Consider the following 12,500-nt stretch of genomic DNA (forward strand, 5'->3'; position numbering starts at 1 on the left):
CAGGTACTTATTTTACACCTGAGTATGGTGAGAGAATGTGAGTGAAGATGACAACAAATGTCTGCCCATTCCTCTCGTCTGTTGACGTCATCGTACAACTCTCTTCCATTCATCTCTGTCCATTCGAGGATATTTCTTTATATAGGGAATGAGATTAGCAGAAGAGTAACGTCCCTTGCTTGGACGTCACCACGGAGAAGTTATTTGTAAACAAACCAACTACAAGCCAAGCGCTCCAAATACAAAATTTATTATTCATATTTCTGTACAAAAATGCATATCATAAAAAAAACGTTATTAATTTTTGTACAGAAATATGAATAATAGATTTTTTATTTGGAGCGCTTGGCTTGTAGTTGGTTTGTTTACAAATAACTTCTCCACCGGTGACGTCCAATCAAGGGACGCTACTCTTCCGCTAATCTCATTCCCTACAGGTAGGCCTAGGTCTTCCCCTTCTTCCTTTGCCTTCCATTCATTATCCACCGTACCACATCTGTCATTTGGGTGCATGGATTTCGGCATATTATTTGACCGAGTTTTCTCCCTTTTTTTTTATTACATTTAGGTAATAGTTCTAGCATAACTTTAGCATGTCTTTAGGCTAAAAAAAAAAAAAGAAGAAAGAAACTTGAGCTTTTATATAGTGCAATATCTACTTTATGTGCTCAAAGCGCTTTACAAGGGGTCCCTGACCAACAGCAACATGTAACATGTAGAACGAGACATGACACCTGTTAGGCGATATTACAGTTGGTTTTTTTTTCGACAACGCTGTTAACGGCCACGTACTCATTTTACACATGAGTACGGTGAAAGAATGCGAGTAAAGAGCCTTTTTCAAGGACTCAGCTATGCGCCGAGCGAGCGAAGGTCGAACCCAGGACCTTCCGATCCGAAAGCGAGTTTCATTATCACTAGACCGCATAGCCGCACAAAATAAGAAGTCATCTCCCTGAAACCAGAAGTTCTTTTACACAATGTATTTATTCAATCCTCCGAATGAGTGAAGTGGTTTTACACTTCCAGTGAGATTGGAACCAGATTATTTAACATCACACTTTTTGTTCTTTAAATTTTTTAGTCAGTGTCAGTTGTTTTGTTTTTTTTAGATTACAAAGGCTACTGTGACCCGTCGATTTGTGTATTGAGACTAAAATTGTTAGATTTTCCCCAAAACTTCACACCCAACTAACACAAAAAAAATGCGTTTATCATTCAAACACAACAGCAGTAAAGTTCTTGTGATAAATATTTTCTTATGCAAAACATGCTCTACAACACACTGTGTTCATTTTCTATATATTTTATGATGTACAGAAGAAATTTGAATAAGAAAAAATGTTGGTTGTATCGTAACGAATATGACGATTTTCCTATAGTTGGTATGGAGAGGGTGAAATGTTTTAGCTAGTGTCATGTTTGTTTTGTTTTGTTTTTTTGTATTTTTTTTTTTTAGATTACAAAGGCGACTGTGACCCGTTGACTTGTGTCTTGAGACTAAAATGTTTACATCAGTGTCAGGCTGGACGTCAACGAAGGTCAAAGTTAACCCTCGCCATACCAACTATAGATGGTTCGAAGATGACGTCACTCAGGTCTTTGTTATTGTTTTTTGCCATCCGCGTTTATGAGTAATGCTCACTGAACTGTATTAATCCGACTATAAACGTTCATGGATACACACAGTTTTTTGTGTTGGTCCGTTATACTTCCGGATGGCAATGTTATGAGCTTCTTAGCCAAGCGCATACTATCTATAGGAAAATCGTTACATTCGTTACGATACAACCAACATTTGTCTTATTCAAATTTCTTTTGTACATCATAAAAGTAAAGAAAATGAACAGTGTGTTGTAGAGTATGTTTTACTATTGAAATTATGTATTGCAAGAATTTTACTGCTATTGTGTTTGAGTGATTAAAAATATGTTTTAGTGTTAGTTTGGTGTGAAGTTTTGGGGAAAATCCTGAAAATGGCTGGTAAGAAGAGAGTTAAAACTAGATGGACACGACAGATGGACACGACATTGTGGTCACTGTTTTGTTTACGAATACAAAAGGCATCAAGTGAAAAATTTGATCATTTGAGGTTGGTGGTTCTGTCTGCTTATTGTGAGCCATCTCGTCATTCTGGTGTTAGGTCGGAATTAATGAAACCCACCATCTGCGCCCATCTCAAAAAGGATTTAAAAAAAAAAATTGAGCTATTTTCTAGCGCAATATCTACTAAACGTGCTCAAAGTACTTTACAAAGGGTCCATGGCCAACAGCAACACGTAACTTGTAGACATAGACCACATAGCCGCACATTTGTGACCCTTCGCCTCAAAACGGTATTAAGTCAGGATGGTTAAGATGTTGAATTGTTTCAAATTGAATTTATAGCCAGAAATATCAGACGTGTGTTGAGTTTGTATGTTTTATTGAGGAGAATGGATACCATATTGTAGGGTGTTAATGCCAACAATTTATATTTTTGACCAGTTTTAACATTTAATTCGGCTTTTAAGCATCTGGTTCGTTCCGACATAATACCGTTTTGAGACGATGGTTCACATTTACACTTCCACCACCTTTTTGTCACAAAATTGTGACACACCATAATATGTTATTATAATATTCCAATGTTAACTCATTCGACCCTAACACCGACTATATCCGTAGTTTACCCGGGGTTACTTTTACACCCATGCCTTTGTATTATTATTACATTATTCTGAGACAAATTATAGGCGTAGTATCAAAGCTAATGTTTTTAGTTTTTACATGTTAATGAATGGTAGTTGTGCGGCTACGTGGTCTAGTGGTATGACACTCGCTTTTGGATCGGAAGGTCCTGGGTTCGAGCCTCGCACTCGGCGCATAGTTGAGTCCTTGGAAAAGGCTGTTTACTCACATTCTCTCACCGTACTCAGGTGTAAAATGAGTACCTGGCCGTTAACAGCATTGTCTTTGTCCAAAAGTTTGTAATATCGCCTAATAGGCGGCATGTCCCGTCCTACATGTTAATTGTTGCTGTTGACCAGGGACCCCTTGTAAAGCGCTTTGAGCACATTAGTGGATATTGCGCTATATAAAGCTCAATTTTTAATTATTTGAATAAAACTATCTATGCACGTGTTAATACATTTTCTTTCCAATTTCGAAAAGTAGCAAAACAAAAAATCTCTAGGATTGAATGAGTTAAACAACAACCACACGTTCGACACAACATCTAACTAGGACATCGTGATGCGAGCTGATTAAGAGCCCAGCGGAAGGGAACTGGTTTCTGGCACCGACTATATAAGTAGTGGTCAAAGACTTGGTCAGTTGTGTGTTCCAAACAACAGACGGGTTTAATCAGCTCCAGATCTTCATCGACACTCGTTCGAAAACTCCACCATAATACAGACAGTCATGAAGGTTTTTGTAGCTCTCGCCCTGCTCGTGGCCGTGGCTTACGCCCAGCACCATCACAACAGCTTCGGTAAGACCAGTTGTATCGTGGTTTTCGTTTGTTGTCGTCTTCGTCGTCGTCATCATCATCATCATCATCATCATCATCATCATCATCATCATCATCATCATCATCATCATCATCATCATCATCATCATCATCATCATCATCTTTTATCTTCTTCTTCTTCTTCTTCTTCTTCTTCTTCTTCTTCTTCTTCTTCTCTTCTTCCTCCTCCTCTCTCCTCCTCCTCCTCTCCTCCTCCTCTCTCCTCCTCCTCCTCTCCTCTCTCTCTCTCTTCTTCTTCTCTTCTTCTTCTCTTCTTCTTCTTCTTTCTTCTTCTTCTTCTTCTTCTTCTTCTTCTTCTTCTTCTTCTCTTCTTCTTCTTCTTCTTCTTCTTCTTCTTCTTCTTCTTCTTCTCTTCTTCTTCTTCTCTCCTCTTCTTCTTCTTCTTCTTCTTCTTCTTCTTCTTCTTCTTTCTTCTTCTTCTTCTTCTTCTTCTTCTTTCTTCTTCTTCTTCTTCTTCTTCTTCTTCTTCTTCTTCTTCTTCTTCTTCTTCTTCTTCTTCTTCTTCTTCTTCTTCTTCTTCTTCTTCTTCTTCTTCTTCTTCTTCTTCTTCTTCTTCTTCTTCTTCTTCTTCTTCTTCTTCTCTTCTTCTTCTTCTTCTTCTTTCTCTCTTCTTCTTCTCTTCTTCTTCTTCTTCTTCTTCTTCTTCTTTCTTCTTCTTCTCATTCTTCTTCTTCTTCTTCTTTCTTCTTCTTCTTCTTCTTCTTCTTCTTCTTCTTCTTCTTCTTCTTCTCTTCTTCTTTTCTTCTTCTTCTTCTTCTTTCTTCTTCTTCTTCTTCTTCTTCTTCTTCTTCTTCTTCTTCTCTTCTTCTTCTTCTTCTTCTTCTTCTCTCTTCTTCTTCTTCTTCTTCTCTTCTTCTTCTTCTTCTTCTTCTTCTTCTTCTTCTTCTTCTTCTTCTTCTTCTTCTTCCTCTTCTTCTTCTTCTTCTCACCCTCTTCGTCCTCCTCCTCTTCCTCCTTCTCCTCATCCTCCTCCTCCTCCTCCTCCTCCTCCTCCTCCTCCTCCTTCTCCTCCTCCTCCTCCTTCCTCCTCCTCCTCCTCCTCCTCATCCTCTTCTTCTTCTTCTTCTTCTTCTTCTTCTTCTTCTTCTTCTTCTTCTTCTTCTTCTTCTTCTTCTTCTTCTTCTCCTTCTTCTTCTTCTTCTTCTTCTTCTTCTTCTTCTTCTTCTTCTTCTTCTTCTTCTTCTTCTTCTTCTTCTTCTTCTTCTTCTCTTCTTCTTCTTCTTCTTCTTCTCTCTCATTCTTCTTCTTCTTCTTCTTCTTCTTCTTCTTCCACCTCTTCATTATCATTATTATTATTATTATTATTATTATTATTATTATTATTATTATTATTATTATTATTATTATTATTATTATTATTATTATTATACTATATAGTTTTATCATCGTTTTCATTATCATCGTCATCGTCATCGTCGTCATCCTCATCTCCATTCTTCTCATTCTTCCCAGACAACCTTATCGTTCATGAGGTCAAGGCCATCATCGCTGCAAACGCAGGAATCAGTGTTGACGACGTAAGTGTTCTGGTTTTACTATAGGTCATCACTATCATCGCCAATTTAATCATCATCATCATCATCATCATCATCATCATCATCATCATCATCATCATCATCATCAACATCATCATCATCATCATTACCACCAACTTAATCATCATCATCATCGTTGTCATCATCATCATGATCATCATCATCATCATCATCAACACTATCGTCGTCGTCGTCGTCATCATTATCATCATCATCATCATCACCATCATCATCATCATCACATCATCATCATTATCATCACCACCAACTTAATCATCATCATCATCATCATCATCATCATCATCATCATCATCATCATCATCATCATCATCATTACCACCAACTTAATCATCATCATCATCATCATCATCATCATCATCATCATCATCATCATCATCATCATCAACACTATCGTTGTCGTCGTCGTCGTCATCATTATCATCATCATTATCATCATCATCGTCGTCGTTGTCTAAATGTATAGCCTGAAGTAATTACGAGACTTTTTCCTACATCTTTTACTTCATAGAAGAAAAAAAAAAAGAAAAGAAAGTTGAGCTTTTATATAGCGCAATATCCACTAAACGTGCTCAAAGCGCTTTACAAATGTCCCTGACAACAGTAACACTTAAAATGAAAGACGGGACATGACGCCTGTAGGCGATATTGCAATTGTTTTCGATTAGAGACAAGGCTGGTACTCATTTTACATCTGGGTACGGTGAGAGAATGTGAGGAAAGAGCCTTTTTCCAAGGACTGAACTATGCGCCGAGCGAATCTCGAACCCAAGTCCTTCAGATCCAAAAGCGAGTGTCATACCACAAGACCAAATAGCCGCACAAATAAGATACCATAACCCTGACATTAGAATAGCAATGACACGGATAATGTATTATCACAGCACACTTCCAATGAGAATGGAACCACATTATCATTTCACATTTGTCAAAAAGGTTTTAAAAAGTAAAGTTTCCGCATAAGGCGAAGTTGCCCCATCAAAAAGGTTTAAAAGGTAAAGTTTCCCCATAAGGCGAAGTTGCCCCATCAAAAAGGTTTTAAAAAGTAAAGTTTCCGCATAAGGCGAAGTTGCCCCATCAAAAAGGTTTAAAAGGTAAAGTTTCCCCAATTAAATGACGTCATTCTCAATTCAATCCCACAGTGCACCTCCAAATGCGACGCCATGTTTGATTTGATTGACGACCATGACGAGGCCCACACAGACAATGTCTGCAAACATGCCTGTGAATGGTAAGATTTTTCTGGTCTCTGGAAACAAAGACGGAAAAAAAAAACTTAAGCTTTTACAGACAGAATGAAGTTGACGTCACTCGGGTCTTTGTTACTGTTTTTTTTTTTTTTTTTTTTTTGTTTTTTGTTTTTTTGTTTGCCATCCGCGTTTATGAGTAATTCTCACTAAACTGTATCAACCAGACTATAAACGTTCAAGTTTACACACAGTTTTGTGTGTTTGTCCATTATACTTCCGGATGGCAATGTTGTAAACTTCTTAGCCAAGCGCATACTATCTATATTGATGCTATGCGCTCATGTAAAATACTCGCCCACTTACAAAACTATATAGGCCTATAGAGAGCGTCCGATTGTAATAGCTAGCCTACGAAATATATTATGTTCGACAGGAACAATGCAGTTGACAGCCAGGTACTCATTCTACACCTGAGTATTGTGAGAAAATGAGAATAAAGAACATTTTCCAAGGATCGAACCTTGCGCCATTCTGGCGGGAATTCAAACCAGAGGCCCTCCAATCCAATGACGATTGCCATACCACAAAATTAGTTTTGAGCTGTTATATAGCGCAATACACACTTAATGTACTCAAAGCGCTTTACGAGGGGTCCCTGACCAACCGCAACACGTAACATTTAGAACGAGACATGACGCCTGTTAGGCGATATTGCATTTTTTTTTTCGGAGAGAGACAACGCTGTTAACGGCCATGTGCTCATTTTACACCTGATTTACGGTGAGAGAATGTGAGTGAAGAACCTTTTCCAAGGACTCACTTTTATGCGCTGAGCGAGGCTCGAACTCAGGACCTTCCGATCCGAAAGCGAGTGGCATACCACTTGACCCCATAGCCGCACGCACGACACCAGACACTTTCGATTGATTTCAAGAATCAGACATTAGGTCTGGGCCATGTCCTCTGCAGATGTTTAGTCTGTAAACTGGTGGTGGTCCGGATAGCTAATTGAGGGGTAGAGCCCTTGCTTCGCATGCAGAGAGTACGAGGTCCATCCCCGGCGATTAGGATTCAATAGTCTGATGTCACGTTGCCCAGCAACCAGCAGCTTGGTTCTAAACAAAGAAAATCGGTACTTTTTATTCTTCATGCCGGCTAAAACTTTTTCACATGTCATGCGATCAGAATGTCTAAAACTAATTTTTAAAATGATCAGATTTATGTTTTTCTCCTCTGGATACACTTTTATGCTCGTCTGAGAAATATTTCATAAGGGCGTCCACCATTTTTCCGATAGTTTAGAGCCAGTTACTAAGTTACTATGCGTCATTACGAGGGAAGTGACGTCACGACTGTTGAGGCCTATTTAGGGTAGAGCGCTTGCTTCGCATGCAGACGGAAAGAGGTCGATCCCAGGCGAAATAGAGATGTTTTTTGTGTGACCCCTAGTCCATCCAACAATGATTAGATAGCTAGGTATGGCAGAAAACGAACTGGGTGGGGATCCCGAACTCCCATAGTGGGCAGAGAGGTACATGCTGTATCTTCTATCCCCCTATGTCTGTTTTCCAAAATGCTTTCTGTCTTTGTCTTGGAATGAGATTACTTGGTTTTGTCCTGGCCCTGGCCAGATACCCTGACTGGGAGGGAAACAGTCAAATGTATAGTTAGTTTTGGGAGATGATATTTTTTCCCTTGTAAATCATCTCTCTGATAAGCACTGTATTATGTTTTGTTTATGTATTATTTATAAACATTTGAGTGTGTTCCTCTTAGTGGGGACCTGTGCTTGTGTCTGGAGGAGACTCTAAGGTGATATCAAACTGAGTACACAGATAGTGTGCTCTTGGAGTTTACATTTGTTTCCTATTTGAACCAATTCCCCTTTGTCTGCCTTATTCTTGGGTGCTTTAATTGTAATTCTAGAAGGTTTGACTATCCCAATATTCTTCCTCTTTACTGGCGCTGATATGAGCTTTATGTGTTGCAAGCGCTGTAAAACCCTTAAAAACAAAAACAAAGAAAAAACAGAATGCGATAAATAGCAAAGGGAGTTAATCTTTAAAAATATATTAGACACCAATTTACACGGTTCAGTCCCTTGATTAATCGATAGAGAAGGAACATCGAGCCTCCTAGAACCTATATTCAAGACTTTGGAGCAATAAGTATGCGACTATGTGGTCTAGTGGTATGACAGTCGCTTTCGGGTCGGAAGGCCCTGGGTTCGAACCTCGCTCCATCGGCGCATAGTTGAGTCATTTGAAAAGGCTCTTTACTCACATTTTCTCACCGTACTCAGGTGTATAATAAGTACCTGGCCGTTAACAGCGTTGTCTCTGTCCGGAAAAAAATGGTAATATCGCCTAAGAGGCGTCATGTCTCGTCCTACTTGTTAAGTATTGCTGTTGGTCAGGGACACTTTCTAAAGCGCTTTGAGTACGTTTAGTGGATATTGCGCTATACAAAAGCTCAAGTTTATTCTCATCACAACCATAATGAGCCCATAACAGTTTTGAGCTATCAGACCTGCAAATAAGAACACGTCGGATAAAGCTTATCATAATCATTGAATTATCATATTATCATTTTCCATTTTCTTCTTCTCTCTCCCAACCCCACCCCCCCCCCCCCCCCCAACCTTCCCCCCACCTCCCACAACAATCACAGTGAAATCAACAAGAACTGTGACCACCATCACCCTACCCAAGCTGCCCCAACCACCGCCGCCCCCGGACACACCCACCCATCTCATCCTACCCACCCACCCCATCACGGAAACCATAATGGAAAATAAGGGGCCAAATCCTTTTCAATATATTCTTTTAAATTTCACTTTTGGAACAAAATTTATTTCAAAACAAAGCTTTTTAGCTACTTTTTTAAATTATTTTGTTATCGCGAAGAAAGATTTAACATCTCTGCTTTCAATTTCTGATGGTGAATAATAAATAATTTTTGATAAAATAAGAATCGGTTTTGCTGTCTTTTTTTTTTTTTTTTTTTTTTTTTTTTTTTTTGTTTTTGTTTTTTTTTTTGTTTGGGGGGGGGGGTATTTTTTTTTTGTTTTTTTTTTTGTTTTTTTTGTTTGTTTTTTTTTTGTTTTTTGTTTGGGGGGGGGGTAATTTTTTTTTTTTGTTTTTTTTTTTGTTTTTGTTTTTAAAATCTTACTTAGATTTAAACTGTCTTTATCGACGTGTACATATATGCAGGTCTGACGTCGAACCCACTAATGGGCCTAGTTTAACATTGTTGTAATGGACAATATTTTGCGTCATTTTTTTTTTTTTTGAGATCTTCATTACAACAATGAGGCCATAAGGGATTGGGTTATCAGACCTGCAAATACGTGCACGTCGAACTTTAATAATTGAGTGTTCAGTGAATCTTGACTTATCTTAAGTCAAGCATTTCCCATGGTGGGCAGGGAGGTACTTGCCATGTCCTCTATCTCCCTATATCTGTTTTTTTTTTAATTGAGCTTTATATAGCGCAAAATCCCCTAAATGTGCTCAAAGCGCTTTACAAGGGGTCCCTGGTCAACAGCAACATTTAACATGTAGGACGGGACATGCCGCCTGTTAGGCGATAATACAATTTTTCGGACAAAGACAACGCTGTTAACGGCCAGGTACTCATTTTACACCTGAGTACGGTGAGAGAAAGTGAGTAAAGAGCCTTTTTCAAGGACTCTTCAATGCGCCGAGCGCGAGGTTCGAACCCAGGACCTTCCGATCCGAAAGCGAGTGTCATACCACAAGACCACATTGCTTCCAACTTGCTTTCTGTCTTTGTCTTGGAATGAGTTAATCTAATTTTGTCCTGACCCTGGCTGGAGTCCGTGGCTGGGAGGGAAACAGTCGAATGTATAGTTATAGTTTTGGAAGATGATTTGATTTTTTTTCCTTCTAAATCATCTCTCTGTTGTGTACTGTGCGGCTATGTGGTCTTGTGGTATGACACTCCCTTTCGGATCGGAAGGTCCTGGGTTCGAGCCTCGCTCTCTCGGCGCATAGTTGAGTCCTTGGAAACGACTCTTTACTCACATTCTCTCACCGTACTCAGGTGTAAAACGAATAAAAAATTGTAATATCGCCTAACAGGCGAAATGTCACGTCTTAAATGTTAAGTGTTGCTGTTGGCATGGGACCCTTTGTAAAGCGTTTTGAGCACGTTTAGTGGATACTCCGCTATATAAAAGCTCTGGGGGTTTTTTTTGGACTGTAATTATTTTTTTTGAACTTGTGATTTATTTGCATTTGAGAGCGTTCCTTTTAGTGGAGGCCTGTGCGTGTGTCAGGATAAGACTTTTAGATGATCTCAAACCATGCACAATTACAGTGTGCTCTTGGAATCTACATCTATCTATAACATAATAATAATAATATAAATGAGCTTTTATATAGCGCAATACCACTAAATGTGCTCAAAGCGCTTTACAAGGGGTCCCTAGCCAACAGCAACATTTAATATTTAGGACGGGACATGGCGCCTGTTAGGCGATGTTACAATGTTTTTCGGACAGAGACAACGCTGTTGACGGCCAGGTACTCCTTTTACACATGAGTACGGTGAGAGAAAGTGAGTAAAGAGCCTTTTCCAAGGACTCAACTATGCGCCGAGCGCGAGGCTCGAACCCAGGACCTTCCGATCCGAAAGCGAGTGTCATACCACTAGACCACATAGCCGCACAATCTATCTATTCCCTATTCGTGCCATTCTCCTTTATCTTACTTTATCTTGTGTGCTTTTAATATGTTTCAACTGTCGTGACGTCACTTCCCTCGTAATGACGCATAGTAACTTAGTAACTAGTTCTAAACTATCGGAACAATGGCGGACGCCCTTATGAAGTTGTCTCCGACGAGCATAAATGTGTATCCAGAGGAGAAAAACATTATTAATCTGATCATGTTTTGACTTTTATACATTCTGATCACATGACATGTGAAAAAGTTATAGCCAGCGTGAAGAATAAAAAAGTACCGATTTTCTTTGTTTAGAACCAAGCTGCTCGTTGCTGGGCGGACATGACATCAGACCATTGAATCCTATTGTAAATCTATAACATTTTTTACTATCCCATTTCTTCCTTTTTGCTTACGCTGAAATGTCCTATAATAATAATAATAATAATAATAATAATAATAATAATAATAATAATAATAATAATAATAATAATAATAATAATAATAATAATAATAATAATAATAATGTGTTTTCAAGCGCCATAAAACCCATAAAAGCAAAAACGAAACATAGTCAAGAATTATAGACAGAACGAAGATAACGTCACTCAGGTCTTTGTTATTGGGGTTTGTTTTGTTTTTTTAATTTAAATTTTTTTATTTGTTTTTTTTTTTTGTTTTTTGTTTGTTTGTTTTTTGTTTGTTTTTTGTTTGTTTTTTTGTTGTTTTTTTTTTTTTTGGGGGGGGGGGGTGTTGCCATTCATTTATGAGTAATCCTCTCTAAACTGTATCAACCAGACTATTCTTTCATTTTATCTTTATTTACTGATTTGCTGATTGTACCGAATGCTCAGTAATTAGAGCACCAGCTTCACAAACAAAGGGACTGAGATCAATCCCGGGTAAAGACGAGATTTAAAAAAAAAAATTCTTCTTAAACCCCGTATCCACTGCATCCTGTAGTGATTGGGTTGCTGGGTGGTTTTGGACTTTGCGGAAAGTACTCTGCAATAGAGACTAATGTCCTATCCAAAGGGTAGTAAGTAGCTATTGTCCGTTCCACGCTATTATAGAAACCGGATATTAAAAAAATTCCGTCTCCATGGGCCTAAATAATAAAGGCCCCTGACCGTCTTTACTATTTATTATGCTTGTTTGACAAGTAGCACAGTTTTGAGGGACCTCCATCTTCCTACTCTGTGATCGGCCATCATCTTCAGGGAGCTTTAGATCTATCCCCCAGCCCACATATACACACATACACACACGTACACACACGTACACACACATACACACATATACACACAGGTACACACACATACACACATATACACACAGGTACACACACATACACACACGTACACACAGGTCCACACACATACACACACGTACACACACGTACACACACGTACACACATATACACACAGGTACACACACGTACACACACGTACACACACGTACACACACGTACACACACGTACACACACATACACACACGTACACACACATACACACACGTACACACACATACACACACATGTACACACATACACACAC

General features: G+C 38.8%; 1 protein-coding gene across 1 annotated transcript; it reads left to right on the top strand.

Moving 5' to 3' along the window:
* The first annotated feature begins 3,301 nt into the window (after positions 1 to 3,301).
* LOC144959902 (uncharacterized) lies at positions 3,302 to 9,224 on the top strand. The gene is made up of 4 exons (XM_078892746.1): positions 3,302 to 3,472; positions 4,964 to 5,028; positions 6,207 to 6,295; positions 8,925 to 9,224. The coding sequence occupies exons 1-4, from the start codon at positions 3,403 to 3,405 to the stop codon at positions 9,049 to 9,051; spliced, it is 351 nt and encodes a 116-aa protein (XP_078748872.1). The 5' UTR covers positions 3,302 to 3,402; the 3' UTR covers positions 9,052 to 9,224.
* Positions 9,225 to 12,500: the final 3,276 nt, after the last annotated feature.

This window comes from Berghia stephanieae, chromosome 14 (assembly GCF_034508935.2).
Source record: "Berghia stephanieae isolate SIO BIC M18660-M18661 chromosome 14, UCSD_Bste_1.3, whole genome shotgun sequence".
NCBI lineage: Eukaryota > Metazoa > Mollusca > Gastropoda > Nudibranchia > Aeolidiidae > Berghia > Berghia stephanieae.

Bases quoted from the DNA above. Each gene is read 5' to 3' on its own strand.
- LOC144959902 (XM_078892746.1), top strand. From the start codon at position 3,403: ATGAAGGTTTTTGTAGCTCTCGCCCTGCTCGTGGCCGTGGCTTACGCC. The intron at 3,473-4,963 runs GTAAGACCAGTT...CATTCTTCCCAG, and splicing joins GCACCATCACAACAGCTTCG to ACAACCTTATCGTTCATGAG. The intron at 5,029-6,206 runs GTAAGTGTTCTG...TCAATCCCACAG, and splicing joins CAGGAATCAGTGTTGACGAC to TGCACCTCCAAATGCGACGC.